This window comes from Dryobates pubescens, chromosome 18 (genome assembly GCF_014839835.1).
Source record: "Dryobates pubescens isolate bDryPub1 chromosome 18, bDryPub1.pri, whole genome shotgun sequence".
Classification (NCBI taxonomy): domain Eukaryota; kingdom Metazoa; phylum Chordata; class Aves; order Piciformes; family Picidae; genus Dryobates; species Dryobates pubescens.
This window is the reverse complement of record NC_071629.1, coordinates 23,583,298-23,599,028: the sequence shown is the minus strand read 5'-3', so window position 1 is coordinate 23,599,028 and position 15,731 is coordinate 23,583,298. Positions and strand designations below refer to the sequence as shown.

General features: G+C 51.4%; 1 protein-coding gene across 1 annotated transcript in view; it reads right to left on the bottom strand.

The window, feature by feature from the left end:
• Positions 1-3,340: 3,340 nt before the first annotated feature.
• DOCK11 (dedicator of cytokinesis 11) overlaps positions 3,341-15,731 on the bottom strand; it is a 119,276-nt gene continuing 106,885 nt past the window's right edge. Inside the window, exons 46-53 of the mRNA XM_054169378.1 lie at positions 15,571-15,693; positions 13,245-13,358; positions 11,062-11,208; positions 9,928-10,138; positions 8,571-8,761; positions 6,762-6,862; positions 5,805-5,943; positions 3,341-3,543 (exon numbers count right to left, since the gene is read on the bottom strand). Coding sequence (XP_054025353.1) covers positions 3,421-3,543; positions 5,805-5,943; positions 6,762-6,862; positions 8,571-8,761; positions 9,928-10,138; positions 11,062-11,208; positions 13,245-13,358; positions 15,571-15,693 — 1,149 coding nt within the window. The 3' untranslated portion in view covers positions 3,341-3,420. The remainder of the gene's footprint in view (positions 3,544-5,804; positions 5,944-6,761; positions 6,863-8,570; positions 8,762-9,927; positions 10,139-11,061; positions 11,209-13,244; positions 13,359-15,570; positions 15,694-15,731) is intronic.

The following is a 15,731-nucleotide window of genomic DNA, read 5'->3' as shown; positions in this document are numbered from 1 at the left end:
ACTGCAGCCCTCTGCAGACTTGATGGTTACAGAGCAGTCCATAAAAACATGCAGGTACAGCTGCATTGATTCACTGATTCACAGATTCAGAGTGGGTTGGAAGGAACCTTCTTGTCCAAGCCCTGCAGGCAGCAGGGACAGCTCCAGCCAGAGCAGGCTGCACAGGGACACAGCCAGGCTGAGCTTGGATGGCTCCAGGGATGGAGCCTCAAGCACCTCCCTGGGCAGCCTGTGCCAGTGTCTCCCCAGCCTCCCTGTGCAGAGCTTCCTCCTGATGTCCAACCTAAATCTCTCCTGCTCCACGTTCAAGCCATTGTCCCTTGTCCTGTCCCCCAGCCCCTTCTGAACAGTCCCTCCCCAGCTGCCTGGAGGTCCTCTGCAGATACTGAAATGCAGCTCTGAGGTCTCCCTGGAGCCTTCTCTTCTCCAGGCTGCACAGCCCCAACTCTCCCAGCCTGTGCCCATAGGGGAGGTTCTACAGCCTCTGATCATCTTGGTGGCCTCCCCTGGACCCTCTCCAGCAGCTCCAGGTGCTGGGGACACCAGAGCTGGAGACTGTGCTGCAGGTGGTATCTCCCCAGAGCAGAGCCTTTAGTACTGATGTTCAGAGTTTAATGAGCTCTAAAACAGTCTTGCAGTGGATCCACTTTCAAACAGCTTCATCACCTTTTAGTCAAGGAACTTAGAAACCTGTCACTATCTGCTTTGATAGATCCCTTGCTGCAGGATGACCATCGAGCAAGCAGTGATCCTTGGCAAACACTCCACTCACTCTGCCTCTTTCTGTCGAGCTAAATTCAGAGCCTGCCTGGCACAGAAACACAGGGAAGCAGAAATGTGACCTGCTTGTTCCATAGGCACATCTGCACTTTGCTTGCAACAGCTATTGGGTGCCTTTATGGTTTAACTGTCAGAAGAGAATTCATTCTGAAGCATGGTGCAGCCACTGTTGGAAGAGCATTTTCAAGGCAGAAAAGCAGCAGCTCAGCATTTTATAGACCCTGCAGCCAAGCTCAATGCCCAGCTGAAGTGCTTCTGCTACAGCATACTCCTACATATCCTTAGGAACCTTGGGAACCTTTCCCTAGGAACCACTGGAACCATACTTACACCTGATGGCATTTTGAAAGACTCCGAATCCTTTTGGGTGGAAAAGACCTTTGAGATCATTGAGCAGCCTGATCCAGAGCAGGATGTCCCTGCTGACTGCAGGGAGGGTGGACTGGATGTGACTCTGGGATTAGCTCACTGCCAAGTCTGGTGCTAAACCATGTCCCTCAGCATGTTAAACATCTGAAATGTTAGGGTGCTAAAAATGCTGCTGGAGAAAACACTGAAACAATTACTGTTGTGTTTGCTTCTGCCTGCATCTGACAGTGTCTCTTCAACAAAGAGTTTTGGGGAGGGGAAGAACCACAGAATGGTTCAGGTTGGAAGGGGCCTCAGAGATCTTCTACAGCAACCACCCTGCCATGGGCAGGACACCTCTCAACTGGACTTGGCAGCTCAAGGCCTCATCCAGCCTGGCCTTCAACACCTCCAGGCAGGAGGCAGCCACAGCCTCCCTGGGCAGCCTGTGCCAGAGTCTCCCCAGCCTCACACTGAACAACTTCTTCCTCAGCTCCACTCTAACCCTGCTCTGCCTCAGCTCCAAACCCTTCCCCCTTGGCCTGGCTCCAGACCCCCTCAGCAAAAGTCTCTCTGCAGCTTCCTGCAGGATCCCTTCAGGTCCTGGCAGCAGCTCTGAGGTCCCCCTGGAGCCTTCTCCTCTCCAGGCTGCACAGCCCCAACTCCCTCAGCCTGTGCTCCCAGCAGAGCTGCTCCAGCCCTTGGAGCATCCTTGTGGCCTCCTCTGGCCTCACTGCAGCAGCTCTGTGTCCTTCCTCTGCTGGGGACAGCAGAGCTGGAGGCAGGACAGACAAGAAAAACAGAGATCTGTTTAAGCAGAGGGCACACACATCTCAGGTGATGCTCAAAAAACCTCTCAGTTGTGGATGAATTCATTTGCCACTTGTCTGGGTGTTTGATTGTTGGGGTTTGGGGGTGTTTCTTTAAGCACATCTCACAGATTATTGCAATTTTTCTGAAAGGTGTTAACAGATGTTATAATTCCTGACTCACTTGAAGGTGTCCTCAGAGTTTACACTTGTGTGACCATGAGTGGTGTAGAGAAAAAGTTGTTACAAGAAGTTGTTCAGTGTGAGGCTGGGGAGACTCTGGCACAGGCTGCCCAGGGAGGCTGTGGCTGCCTCCTGCCTGGAGGTGTTCAGGGCCAGGCTGGATGAGGCCCTGAGCAGCCTGTGCTGGTGGGAGGGGTCCCTGCCCATGGCAGGGGGCTGGAGCTGGATGAGCTTGAAGGTCCCTTCCAAGCCAAACCATTCCATGATTCTATCAAATGACAAATCCCTTTGGATGTCCTCAATGAGCAGCACATCCTCCTGTGGAAGGGAAAGGTGAGCTACAGTGAGCCCTGCTCTCATGGGGGTCACTTTAGAGTGATCTGCTCAAGGATGCACAAAAACAGAACCACAGAATTTTTTTCAGTTGTAAAAACCATCTAAGATCTTTGAGTCCAACCATCAGCCCACCACCACCATGGCCACCCCACCATGGCCCCAAGTGCCATGGCCACAGGGTTCAGGAACACCTCCAGGCATGGGGACTCCACCACCTCCCTGGGCAGCCTCTGCCAGTGGCTGAAAGATGAACAAAATCAACACTGGGTAAGCTGAATTTTTAACTGAAAGCCAAACAGCTTTAGACATTCAACTTCACCACAGTGCTTATCATTTCTGATTCAGGAGTTAATCATTCCAGAGCAGGACAAGTTTAATGATTTTTTCTGAGTTCAACAGAAGCATCTGGACCCCCAGGTCACTTGTGAGAGGGGGAATGGCTGTTACTTAGTGACTACAATTTCTCCTTCACGTGCCCTGCCCGGCAAAGCTTTTAGCAGCAAAGATGATGAAGCTAACTTCTGTGTCCTCTCTGCTCCTTCTCTATTTACAAAGGACTTTCACATTTTATTACATCCCACTGTACAACTTTGCAGGGCAGCGGTGCCGCCGGGCCCCAGAGGTCAGCAGCTGCACAGACACTCAGACAACTCCCTCTCCACGGCCTCCTCTGCATCTAGGTTAATAAAAGCCACCAGCAAAACCCATCAACAACAACCAAGAGCGGAAGGAAGCGCAGTGGTGCAATGTCCAGGCACTTTCAACGCTGCTCAGCAAAAGAAGCAAGCACCCTGTTTGAAAGCATTGGCAGCTTCAGCGTGGGGGGAGAGATAAAGCTGGAATCATTGCTCATCCTGTTTGGGGCTGGGTGTTTTTTGTTTGTTTGCTTTTGTTTTGTTCCAGACATTGCTTGCACGGTTCCAAGTGTTCCTGAGAAAGCTGTGTGCAGTGTGAGTCGGTGTGTTCAGAGGTCGGCAGCGGCTCGGAGGGAGCAGTAACTTCCGTCACCAGCCGTGCCGCTGATGGCGCAGAAGACGTGCAGGGAGTCCTGCATCCAGGGGGAATGCACTGTGTCTTCCTGGTAGATCTGGGAGAGAGAAAAGCACCACAAGATTCAGTACAGGCTTATGCTGGCTCATTAAGCTGCTCAAAAAAAAACATGCAGAAGAGAGAGCCAACCTGGTCTTCAAAGCTGTTTCACAAAGGCAGCATGTCAAAGGAATGAGAGAGAACAGTTTAGCCATTTCTGGAACACTCCAGAGAGCATCAGAGAATGGTTTGGATTGGAAAAGCCCTCCATGATCATTGAGGCCAACCAGCAGCCCAACCCCACCATGGCCACTAAACCATGGCCCCAGCTGCCATGGCCACAGGGTTCAGGAACACCTCCAGGCATGGGGACTCCACCACCTCCCTGGGCAGCCTCTGCCAGGCCCTGACCACTCTGGCACCAAAGACATTTTCCCTCCTCTCCAACCTAAGCCTCCCCTGGCACAATTTCAGGCCAGTTGCTCTCCTTCTCTCACCTGAGACTAGGGAGCAGAGCCCAACCCCTACCTCACTGCAGCCTCCTCTCAGGGAGCTGCAGAGAGCAATGAGGTCTCCCTCAGCCTCCTCTTCTCCACACTCAACACCCCCAGCTCCCTCAGCTGCTCCTCCCCAACCCTGTTCTGCAGACCCTTCCCCAGCTGCCTTGCCCTTCTCTGGGCCTGCTCCAGCTGCAGTTTATCCATTTTTAATCTTTACACTTCCCTAAGTTAAAAGCCCTGAAGCTAGGCCACAGGCTCACGCTGTGAGTTACCCTGCATCTGCCCTGCTATCTCCAGCCAAGCCCTCTGCCCATGTCCTTTTGGGGCACTGACAGAATTTAGGAAAGCAGAATGTCCTTGGCAATGAGGACCCTAAATGAATGTTGTTTGCTTTTCATCTTTAACTGAGTGATTTTGCAGTAGAGGAGAACATGTTCCAGGAAGTTTAGTGTTAGGTTCTTAGGTCATATGATGGCAACACAAAGTCCAAGTCAGGTACAGGTTGGATAGGACCTCCAGAGACCATCCAGTCCAATCCCCCTGCCAGAGCAGGGTCACCCAGGGCAGCCCACACAGGAACACATCCAGATGGGTCTTGGAAGTCTCTGGAGAAGGAGACTCCACAACCTCTCTGGGCAGCCTGCTCCAGGGCTCTGTCATGCTCACACCAAAGAAGTTGCTCCTCATGTTGAGGTGGAACCTCCTGGGTTCCAGTTTGTGTCCACTGACCCTTGTCCTGTCACAGGACACCACTGAGAAGAGCCTGACCCCTTCTTCTTGACACCCACCCCTCAGTACTGATAGACATTGATCAGATCATTGATCTCAGCCTTCTCTTCTCCAGCCTAAACAAGCCCCAGGGCTTTCAGCCTTTCGTCATCACACAGATGTTGCAGTCCCTTCATCATCCTCATAGCCTGCATTGGACACTCTCTTGAACTCGGGGGACCAGAACTGGACCCAGTGCTCCCGATGCGTTGAATAATCACAAAGACCAGCGCTCCTGAACGTGATCTTTAAGCTGCCTCCTGATCCAACACAAGCAGAAAGTGAGAAGTGTGTCCTTCCCCGGGAGCCCTGAGCTGTGCCATTTCAGTGGCTGCAACGTTTTGCCCATTAACCAAACACAAAGCAGTGAATTTGCAAAGTTATCAAGGCAATGGGAGTGTGCTCTAACAACCCTTCTTTGTTCCAAGGTCCCCTTAACTGTTGTGTTGCCGAGCCATTTGCTTTTGATTTGACTGCTGTGGAATTTCCAGCAGCTGCATGCAAATGAAATGCCTTGGAAAGGTTTAATGCAAACAGCTTAGAACAAGCAGGTGGCAGCTCCTGTGAAGGACCATCTCTGAGCAGACTTCAGCAGTGGGGTACACAGGGGAGGCAGTGCCTGTGGGGGAAACGAGCCTGTGGAATAGGCCAAACACTGATTTGATTTCACTGGCAGTTTGCACACCAGCAAAATGGTGCCCGTGAGCCAGACTAACGAGGGAACCTAACCAAAGATGCATAGTCCTTGGAGACATTCAAGATCAGCCTGGGTATGTCCCTGTGCAGCCTACTCTAGTTGGAGGTGTCCCTGCTGCCTGCAGGGGGCTGGTCAAGGTGCCCCTTGAGGGTCCCTTCCAAGCTGATGCAATCTGTAAAGCCGTGGTACGTGCCAGCCAGGACTCCCACCTTGCACACTGCATACCAGCACCAGGCTGGGACCCCGGATGAACTGAGCCCCCCAGGGGTATTGTTTCCCCCTGACGTTCAGCTTCTGGCCTCTCTTGTACACTTAACAGCAGGAAGGGTGGCTGAGCTGCCACGGGGTACGTGCCTGCTCGTGGATGATGTCAGACAGCTCTCTCGCCATGTCCCGGAAGTTTGATTTCAGCCCTTCGTGGTACTCCACCTGGTCCTCCTTAATGAGCCTCTCATTGAGCTCCAGAGCAATTCCACACACTTGTATGAATTTCCTGGGGAGGAAAAGAATGAACTTTGGGCATTACCATACCCCAGTCTTCTACTCAAGGAACCAGCCAACCAGCCAGAGAGGCAAATTTCATTTGTTTCCCCCTTTTCTCCAATGTTTGGAGCACCCCTGGCATAGTGGATCAGGGAATGGGGAAGGGCTGTAACAGATACTGGGCTTTCTGCTGAAGCTCCTTCAAGCCTGGATCCTCAGGAGATGGGAGATGCCTGCAGTGCAGCACAGTGGTCTTGCACCTGTGGCACCACTGGTACATCTTTATGTACTGAAACATCCCTCTGGAAAGGCTGGCAAACAATGAGGAGTCTGAGAGATCCTTGCAGACAAGACCTCTGGCTTCTTCATGTGGTGACTCAAGCAAACCTCTCCATGGAGATCACAGCCCTGAGCTTAGGAACTCTTGACATACAGCATCACAGAATGTCAGGGGTTGGAAGGGACCTTGAAAGTACATCCAGTCCAAGCCCCTGCCAGAGCAGGAGCACCTAGAGCAGGCCACACAGAACACAGCCAGGTGGGCTTGGAATATCTCCACAGAAGGAGACTCCACAGCCCCCCTGGGCAGCCTGCTCCAGGGCTCTGGCACCCTCACAGGGACAAAATGTTTCCTCCTGTGTCCATGGCACTTCCTCTGCCTCAGCTTCCACCCATTGTTTTTTCTTTTTCAGGTGTCTGAGCACCCACAACCCCAGGAGACCTGGGCCTTTAGAAGGCACATCTGCTGCTTTTGGAGACAGACAAAACCACGAGCAAAACAGGCAGCAAGTTCCATCCAGCTGATTTTTCTTACATCAGAAATCCTACCTGAACATTTCTTTTAACTCAGTCACCTTCTTAGCAGGATATTTGCTGGACTGGCTGTCACTTAGGAAAGCCCTGGCATAGGCCAAGGGACCTGCATTAACCTAGAGCCAAAGAAACAAGAAATGATTCATCCTGGAGCTTCTGCTGAGTTGATGAAGGTAGTTGTGAAGGGAGCAACAACAATTCCTTTCGACCCCCGCCCCGTGAGAGTTTTAGGCGACACCTTTAAGAGAGGGCCAGCTGCTGAGGCACTCTGGCTGAATGCTTTGCTGTGAAAAGGGAAACAAAGATACCTCTAAACGAATTTCATTGGTAGATTGGCAGAATGTAACTTCACATTTTAGCTTTAGCTCAGTTTGAGTTTCAGCCTGTCTGTTTTCAGTCTGCCTGAGCAGCTGCTGTCTTCCTTCTGTGCTGGCTGGAGCTGACCTTGAGCTAAGGAGATAAGAAACGAATTCCTTCCTTCCCTTAGCGCAGGCTTGGAGCTAACAGAATTTCCTCCTTGATAATTACTGCTTTTTGGGGAAAAAAAGGGAGGTAGGGGGAGAAGGGGCCATTGGGGGGACCCTCCTCACTGGTTCTTTGCTGTGTATCTCTGTATATATTGTGTACAGACTCGCTGCACCTCATCCTGCTTGTAAAACCGAGCTCTGGTCCGCTGGCTCCTCCGGCCCAGGCAGCCGTGGGGGGGTGTGGGGGGAGACCTTCTCTCACCACCACACCCCCCAACATTAGTATATTATTTGAATGCCTCTAACTCTGCATTCCTAATAGCACCTGAAGCTTCAAAAGCTGAATAGTAGGGCTTCTTTCATCTAGGTTTTATAAAGATCAAAAGATAAATGGAGATGTGTTATGGTTTGAGGCTGGAAGCCTTTAAGAACCACAAAGAAGTCTTCCAGGGGACTAGATGGTCTGGAAGATTCACACCAGAAAGTGTAATCCTTTGTACTTCATTCCTCTAATGCCTGCATCTCCCCTTTATAAGCAACAGCACAAGCTGCCCGGCCCCCTCTTCTCCTGTTCTCTGTCCCTTTTCCTGCTGTGGGCTCCCTTATCTTTGCTAGGTGGGGGAGTGGGCCCGAGAGCAGCTTGGCTGGGGCCTGGAGCTGGCAAGCTGAATTTTAGCTGCATCACTTGGGTTTGGTAGAGAGGCATGGGGGCGGGGGGCATTGTAGGCCTGGGGGCTTTGGCCTGGTTTGAGAGAAGTGTGGCCCAGGTGGACTATAAAGCTTTGGCCTAAGGAGGTTTTTGGAGAACCATGGCCAAGGTGGACTGTGAATTTTGTGTATGCTTCTGTGTGTAGTTATGAACAGTGTTTCCATTCAAGCTTCTAATGCTTTACAATCCAGTGTGGAGCATTTCTCCTTCACTCCTTTGGGAAGGGCTGAAGTGCATCTGCCTCACTCCTTAAAATGAAGACAAGATGAAAACAGGGATGCAGTCTGTGTCCTCACACTTCCTTCTCGTTTGCCTTTGGAAAAGCAGATGGCCTGAGCTGTGAGGTCATTTATCCAGCCTGGGAAGCCAGGTTCACAGAAAGGCTGTTTGTGTTCACACAGCCTTTGAGAGCTAAACACACTTCAGCATCTACCTGTGGCCAACCAGTGTGCAGTTACTTTGGACCTGACTGGACAAAATGTTTTGTACCAGCATCCAGCTGCTGGTGCAGCCCTGTGCCGGCAGGCTGACGGCTGCCGAGTTGCGAATGAGGCAGCTCTTAAGTCCTGGGAAGGAAACATTGGGAAGAGCTGACTTAACCCTGGGCTGTGGTCAGGAATGTGCTTCTGAAGGGCCACGGAGCCTTACCTGTGCAGAAACACAGCCCTGCAGTTTGAGCTGCAGCTGGATCATGTCAACATCAGCAGCAGAGCAGAGCTGCTGCAGCTCTGCGGTCTTGTCTTTTATCTCATCAGTAGCCACATCGATTGGTTTTAAGTTAACCTGATGTTCATAATTGACTGGAATCCTCTTCTTGACATATGGAAAGGAGTTCAATGCTGACAGAAACAGCAAAGTACAGATTGAGAAGTCATGCAAACAGCAGCACTCTTCAGAGAATCATAGAATGGTCCAGGAGGGAAGGGACCTTCAAAGCTCATCCAGTCTGACCTCCCCGTGGCCAGCAGGGACATCCCCAAGGGGATCAGGTTGCCCAGAGCCCTGTTGAGCCTCAACCTTGAATGCCTCCAGGGATGGGACTTCAACCATCTCTCTGGTCAACCTGTTCCAGTGTTCCACCACCCTCATAGTGAAGAACTTCTTTCTGATATCCAATCTAAATCTGTTCTCCAATTTGAAGCCATTGTCCCTGGTCCTGTCCCTGCAGGCCTTTGCAAACAGTCTCTCTGTATCGTTCTTGTAGCTCCCTTCAGGTCCTGGCAGGCTGCTATTAGGTCTCCCCAGAGCCTTCTCTTCTCCAGGCTGAACACCCCCAGCTCCCTCAGCCTGTCCCCAGAGCAGAGCTGCTCTAACTCCTTGAGCATTTTCATGGCTCTCCTCTGGACCCTCTCCATCAGCTCCAGGTCCTTCCTGTGCTGAGGGCTCCAGAGCTGCACACAGCACTGCAGGAGAGGTCTCAGCAGAGCAGAGCAAAGAGGCAGAATCACCTCTCTGGGTCTCTGGCAGTGCTGCTTTGGATGCAGCCCAGGCTGGGATTTGCCTTCTGTGCTGCAAGCTCACCCTGCCTGCTCCTGTTCAGCTTCTCCCCCCCCAGCACCCTCAAGCCCTTCTCCTCAGGGCTGCTTTCTATCCCCTCCTCCCCCAGCCTGTACTGCCAGTGAGGATTGTTCCAGCCTAGGTGCAGAGCTCTTGTTGAACCTCAGGAGGTTCACCTGGGCACCACCTCTCCAGCCTGCCCAGGTCCCTCTGCATGCCATCCGGTCCCTCTGGTGCATCAACACCACCACACAGCTTGGTGCCATCTGGTAGGTCCTTACCCACAGGGCTTTACTGGGGGTGTGTTAAACCCCAAAGAAGGCTGGAAGTTACCAAAATCTGCAAAAATCTGCACACAGAAACACAAAGGTACAGCACCCTCCCACCTAGAACATGGCACCAGAATTCTGACTAAGTAGCTGAGAGCATTTCTGACTCTCCAGGGATGTTCTCATGAGCTGGAAAAGTCTGTAACCACCTGTTGATAGAACCTGCCTGATGCACTTACTGGTTAGGATGGTCCTTTTCTTACACTGTTCCTCCACACTGCCATGCTTCTTCCCAGATAAAGTGTAAGGAGTTTCAAAAACAAATCTGTTGATGTTATGATTCCTTTCAAACTCAGTCTTTCTCTCTGAAATTTCTTTCTCTTCAAAATAAGGCTTCACAAAGGTCACTTGGATGTGGGCATACTTGGGATCAAGATCTTTGATGTTGACCTGGGAAACAGGAGGGTTACTCACTAGGAGGGCAAAGGTCATAACTTCACTTATAATTGTTTCATTTGTCTCCTAGGATCTGATTGAAACCAATTCCCTGCTGACCCAGCCCTGTTGCACGCTGGTGACCACCAAACCAAATCCTCCCTTTGACCTCAGCTGTGATGCCTTGACCACATGCTAGCAGGCACAGAGACAAGGAGGTGTGGCACAGGAAGCACCTCCTCTGGTGCCAAACAAGCTGCATCTGGCCAAGGGACCCCTATCACCTCACCTTCAATGCAGCACATGCCTGAGCCTCTCAGTCCTTACACGACCACACTGACTGCAGGCCCTGAGCCAGTACTGAGCTGTGGCATGAGAAGCTGCAGGCTGGCACAAAGCAAGCTCTGGGATCACCAGCAGTGTCTTTGGTAACCTGGGCATACCATGGTTGTAACCTCTCAGGACAGCATCCAGGAGTTGGTGCTGTTCAGCCTTTCTCTGCTGGGCACCTCTCCAGCCACTCTGCCCCCAGCCTGAAGGGTTCCTGTGGTTGTTGTGACCCAAGTGCAGGACCCAGCACTTGGCCTTGGCAAATCTCATTCCATTGGCTTCAGCTCCTGGGCCCAGCCTGGCCAGTTCTCTCTGCAGACCCTTCCTACCCTCCAGCAGATCACCACTCCCACCCAGCTTGGTGTCCTCTGCAAGCTCACTGAGAGTGCCTCAATCCCCTCAATGCAGACCATTCATAAAGACATTAAAGAGAAGTGGCCTCAGCACTGAGCCCTGGGGACCACTGCTGACTGACTGGCCACCATCTGGGGTTAACTCCATTCCCCACCACACTTTAGGCCCAGCCAGTTTTTAACCCAGTGAAGCCAATCCTCACACAAGCCATGAGCAGCCAGGAGGATGCTGCAGGACACAGTGTTGAGCTCTACCTTGTTAGAATCCTGGATGATCTTTACAGTCTCTGACCCAAATTTTTCTCCATAAAGTTTAAGCAGTCTGAAGGAGATCTCTGAGAGGCCTGTCAGCTTGGGTTCCTTGTAGATGTATTCCTTCCCATCTTCTTCTTCAAAGAATGCCTGGCATTAATCACAAACAAGCAGTGAGGAACAGCTGGGTTTCTTCACTTGGGAAACTGTAGTTTAGATTTGCTGCTTTGGAAGCAAGTTTCTAGTAACATTTCAGAAAGGCAAGAAGGTTTAGAAGGTTATGGCTTGCATAAAGCCTCCCTGAACCTGGAAAGCCCTGATAGCAGAGCCACAAGGGCAGACTGGAGAGAAGGATTTTGTGTAGGCTGAAAGGGACTACAAGCAATAAAGAAAGAAAGGGGTTCCCTCTGCTCTGAGTCCTCTTGTATTCAGGGAAGTGGAACTTGGTGCCTTTGTTGTAAACAGAGACAAAACTGCAAGACAGGTGATTCCTGCAGCACCAGTCCTCCCTGTCATGGGAACAGCAGGAAAGCTGCATGCTTTGGGGAGCTCTTCCAGTCAGCAGCTGTGAGAGAGGCTCAGAACTGTCTGTGTGTAGCTGGGATGTCGACCTGGCACAGCTCTGAAGTGCACAACTGCAGCAAGCATTGCTTGTCAGATGACAGAGAGCTCAGTTTTAGAGGCTGCCAGCAGACAGGGAAGACAAGGAGGTGTGGCACAGGAAGCACCTCCTCTGGTGCCAAACAAGCTGCATCTGGCCAAGGGACCCCTATCACCTCACCTTCAATGCAGCACATGCCTGAGCCTCTCAGTCCTTACATGACCACACTGACTGCAGGCCCTGAGCCAGTACTGAGCTGTGGCATGAGAAGCTGCAGGCTGGCACAAAGCAAGCTCTGGGATCACCAGCAGTGTCTTTGGTAACCTGGGCATACCATGGTTGTAACCTCTGAGGACAGCATCCAGGAGCTGGTGCTGTTCAGCCTGCAGAAGACAAGGCTCTGGGGAGAGCTCAGTGCAGCCTTGCAGCTGCACCCAAGGCTGCAGGTGTGGCCTCGCCAGTGCCCAGCACAGGGGCACGGTCACCTCCCTGCTCCTGCTGGCAAACCTGGCAAAAGCTCTGAAGTGCACAGCTGGCTCAAGTGGTGCTTGTGAGATGCTAGAGAGCTAACTTTTAGAGGCTGATCCAGTGACTTCAGCTGGCAGTTGTTTCCTTTTGCCTATTTCTAACCTTCTGTATTTTCTGCATCCCCAAAGCTGGAGTTAGGGACAAAAGGAAAATCACAATGTTTGCTGCAGCAAAAGCCAAAGCTCTGGTAAGTTGTGCCTGTGATGACAGAGGTGTTCAGAGGCACGAACCCAAGATGGTTTCAGGGGTGTTCACCATATCCTCTACAAGAAGGAAGGAGGAAAGGCAGGGCCAGCCTCACTTACACAGCATTTTCTAAAGGGGGGCTCTGCATCTCTCCTGTGGTTACAGAGCAGCAGGTAGTTCAGAGAGAGAAAGGAGAGGAGGAGTAACACACTTGATCAGATTACCTGCTAGAGATGGAGGAAAAAAACAAAGCCACAACTGCTTTTGGGCTCAGAGGACTTCAGCAGGTATGACACACACCACCCTCCCTCCTGGGACCCTGAGCTTGTCCTCCGTTTTTCCAGCTAACAAAGAATTCGACAAGTATGGAACCAGCACTGGTAGGTATTTTGCCTCCAGCTTCTCCATAGCCTTTAGTAACATCTAGAAGGGAGCAGCAGTTGTCTGTAGAAGAAAATGTTAGTCCTGTTTCTCTCCCATAGCTTTATACTGTTAGTGGTTGTATACTATGCACACTACATTGTGCTTGTGGAACTTACAAAACTACAACTACAACAATTCTGGTGTTTTGGGGACCCACTGAGCCACTTCCTACCAGCTCAGCTCAGCAGAAAAGCCCAGCACCAGGATCATAAATGAAGTGCTCCTGGACAGAGACACAAAGCTTCACCTCAAGGGTATGAGAACACTCAGGTGGATGTGCCAGGGGCTGTACCAGAAGCTAGCAGGCTTTGCAACTTCAGCCCTGACAGAGCAGCAGCTTTAGGGGCCAAGGCACCTGCTGAGGGGTAGCTGGCAAGCCCATGGCTATACATAGAATAAACCAGGTTGGAAGAGACCTTCAAGATCATCATGTCCAACCCATACTTACTTGTCCATAAAAGGCCACCCTGAAAAAGGTTCCAAGAAGCCTCTTCCTTGAGTGCATTACTTCCAATATCTTGGCATATGCTCCATGAAGTGTTCTGTACAGCTGAGTAAGTTTCTAGAAATCAGATTTTGGCATCATTAAAGCAGATTCTAGCTAACAATGGAAGCTACTGAGATAGCTGAACACACTCCTTTGGAGAATTCAGACTGGTTTCTAGAGGCTGAATGCATGGAGTTTCCTCTGCAAACCACAAACTGCAGCACATGCTGAGCTTCAGGGCTGAGAGGAACCACAGACTGCAGCAGTGGCAGCACCCTCAGAGAGAAGGCTGAGCCTCCACCTGGGCACGGTGCCCAGCCTTGAAGGACTGAGCAGCTTGGACCACTTTACCGCTTTACAGATTACTTTACAGCTTTATGGTGGAAAAAATACATCACAGCTTCCTCTAGCTTCAGTGATCTAGCTGGATGCTGCTCTGCTGAAGAGCCATGAAGAGAGGTTGTAGCCAGGTGGGGGCTCATCTGTTTTCCCAGGCACCCAGCACCAGAACAAGAGGACAGAATCTCAAGCTGTGCCAGGGGAGGTTCAGGCTGGAGGTGAGGAAGAAGTTCTTCCCATAAAGATAGATTGGCCCTTGGGATGTGGTGCCCAGGGAGGTGGTGGAGTCTCCATCCCTGGAGGTGTTTAGGAAGAGCCTGGATGAAGCACTTGGTGCCATGGTTTAGTTGATCAGATGGTGCTGGGGGATAGGTTGGGCTCGACCATCTCTGAGGTCTTTTCCAACCTGGTTTATTCTGTTCTATTCTATTCTAGTCTAGTCTAGTCTAGTCTATTCCTTCAAGGGAAAGAGGAGATCTGTTCAGCAGTTGAGCAACAGCCTCAGCAAAGCACAGGTGACAGCAGGTGCTGGGAAAGAGCAAGGCAGAGAGCTGGTTCCAGCTTCCTTCCTTCCTCTCCACTTGCCACTGAGTTACCTGCAGTTGTAGTCCTTTCTTGGAACAGTTCTCACACTTTTTTTTAACCCTCAAAATGCCTCAAGTCTCAAAAAGAATCTGGCTTTGATGAGCACATGGCATGAGGACAGCTCCATTGAGGGGAGGGAAAGTGGGGATGAGTCACTACAAGTCTTCTGTGTCTTTAGGTTTAATGATTACTATCCAGACCACTGCTTTCATTGATTTGGTTCATCACCAGCACTCACAGAACCATAGCACTACTGAGGTTGGAAGAGACTTTTGATATCACCTCACCTGCAGTGCTGTGCTCAGCTCTGGAGCCCTCAACACAGGAAGGACATGAAGCTGATGGAGCAGGTCTGGAAGAGGGCCATGAAAATGATCAGGGGGTTGGAGCACCTCTGCTACAAGGACAGGCTGAGGGAGCTGGGGGTGTTCAGCCTGGAGAAAAGAAGGCTTCAGGAAGACATAACAGCAGCCTGCCAGTACTGAAGAGGGCTACAAGAAGGCTGCAGAGGGACTGCTTACAGAGGCAATGAGGGGCAATGGTTTGAAATGAGAGCAGAGCAGATTGAGATTGGATGTGAGGAGCAAATTCTGCACCAGGAGCGTGGTAGAAACTGCAACAGGTTGCCCAGGGAGGTAGCTGAGGCCCCATCCCTGGGCCCCATCCAAGATCAGGTTGGACAAGGCTCTGAGCAACCTGATCTAGAGGAGGATGTCCCTGCTGACTGCAGGGGGGTTGGGCTGGATGACCCTTGGAAGTCCCTTCCAATTCAAACCATTCTATGATCATCAAGTGTAAGCTCACCCAGAGCTCACAATGCCACCAGCGCTGCTAAGCCAGTGACACTGCACCATGTCCCTCAGCACCACATCCAGGCAGCTTTGAAACACCTCCAGGAATGGTGACTCTGGCAGCTCTCTGGGCAGCCTGGGACAGTGCCTGAGAGCCCTTGCTGGGAAAAAATTATTCCTAATATCCAAGCTGAATCTCTCCCAGGGCAACTTGAGGCTGTTTCCTCTTGTCCTGTCACTTGCTGTATGTGAGAAGAGACCAACCCTCACGTGGCTCCAGCCTTCTCTGAGGGAATTGCAGGGGGTGATGAGGTCTCCCCTCAGCCTCCTCTTCTGAAGACTAAACACCTTCAGCTCCCTCAGCTGCTCCTCATCAGACTTATACTCAGGGCCCTTCACCAGCTTGGTTGCTCTTCTCTGCCGCACTCCAGCACCGCGTGTGCTCTCCTGACACCAACTCAGTAACTCTTAACATCCAAAATAAAAAAAAGCCTCCTGGTTTTCCTTTTCTTCTTTTCTCAGATGTGCAGAAGATGATCTGCTGCAAGCCAAGCAGCTTGGCAAACACCCACCTCAAATTCTCTCCTCTTCTCATAAATCGGAATGATCAGTTTGGAGACTTCGGAGATGGTTTCGTAACGCTCCGCTTTCCACAGGCCATCCACACACTGCTCCAGCAGCTCCAGCAGCACTTCCTGAAAGCCCAGCCCAGAGGGGTGGTGTCAGTTAACAC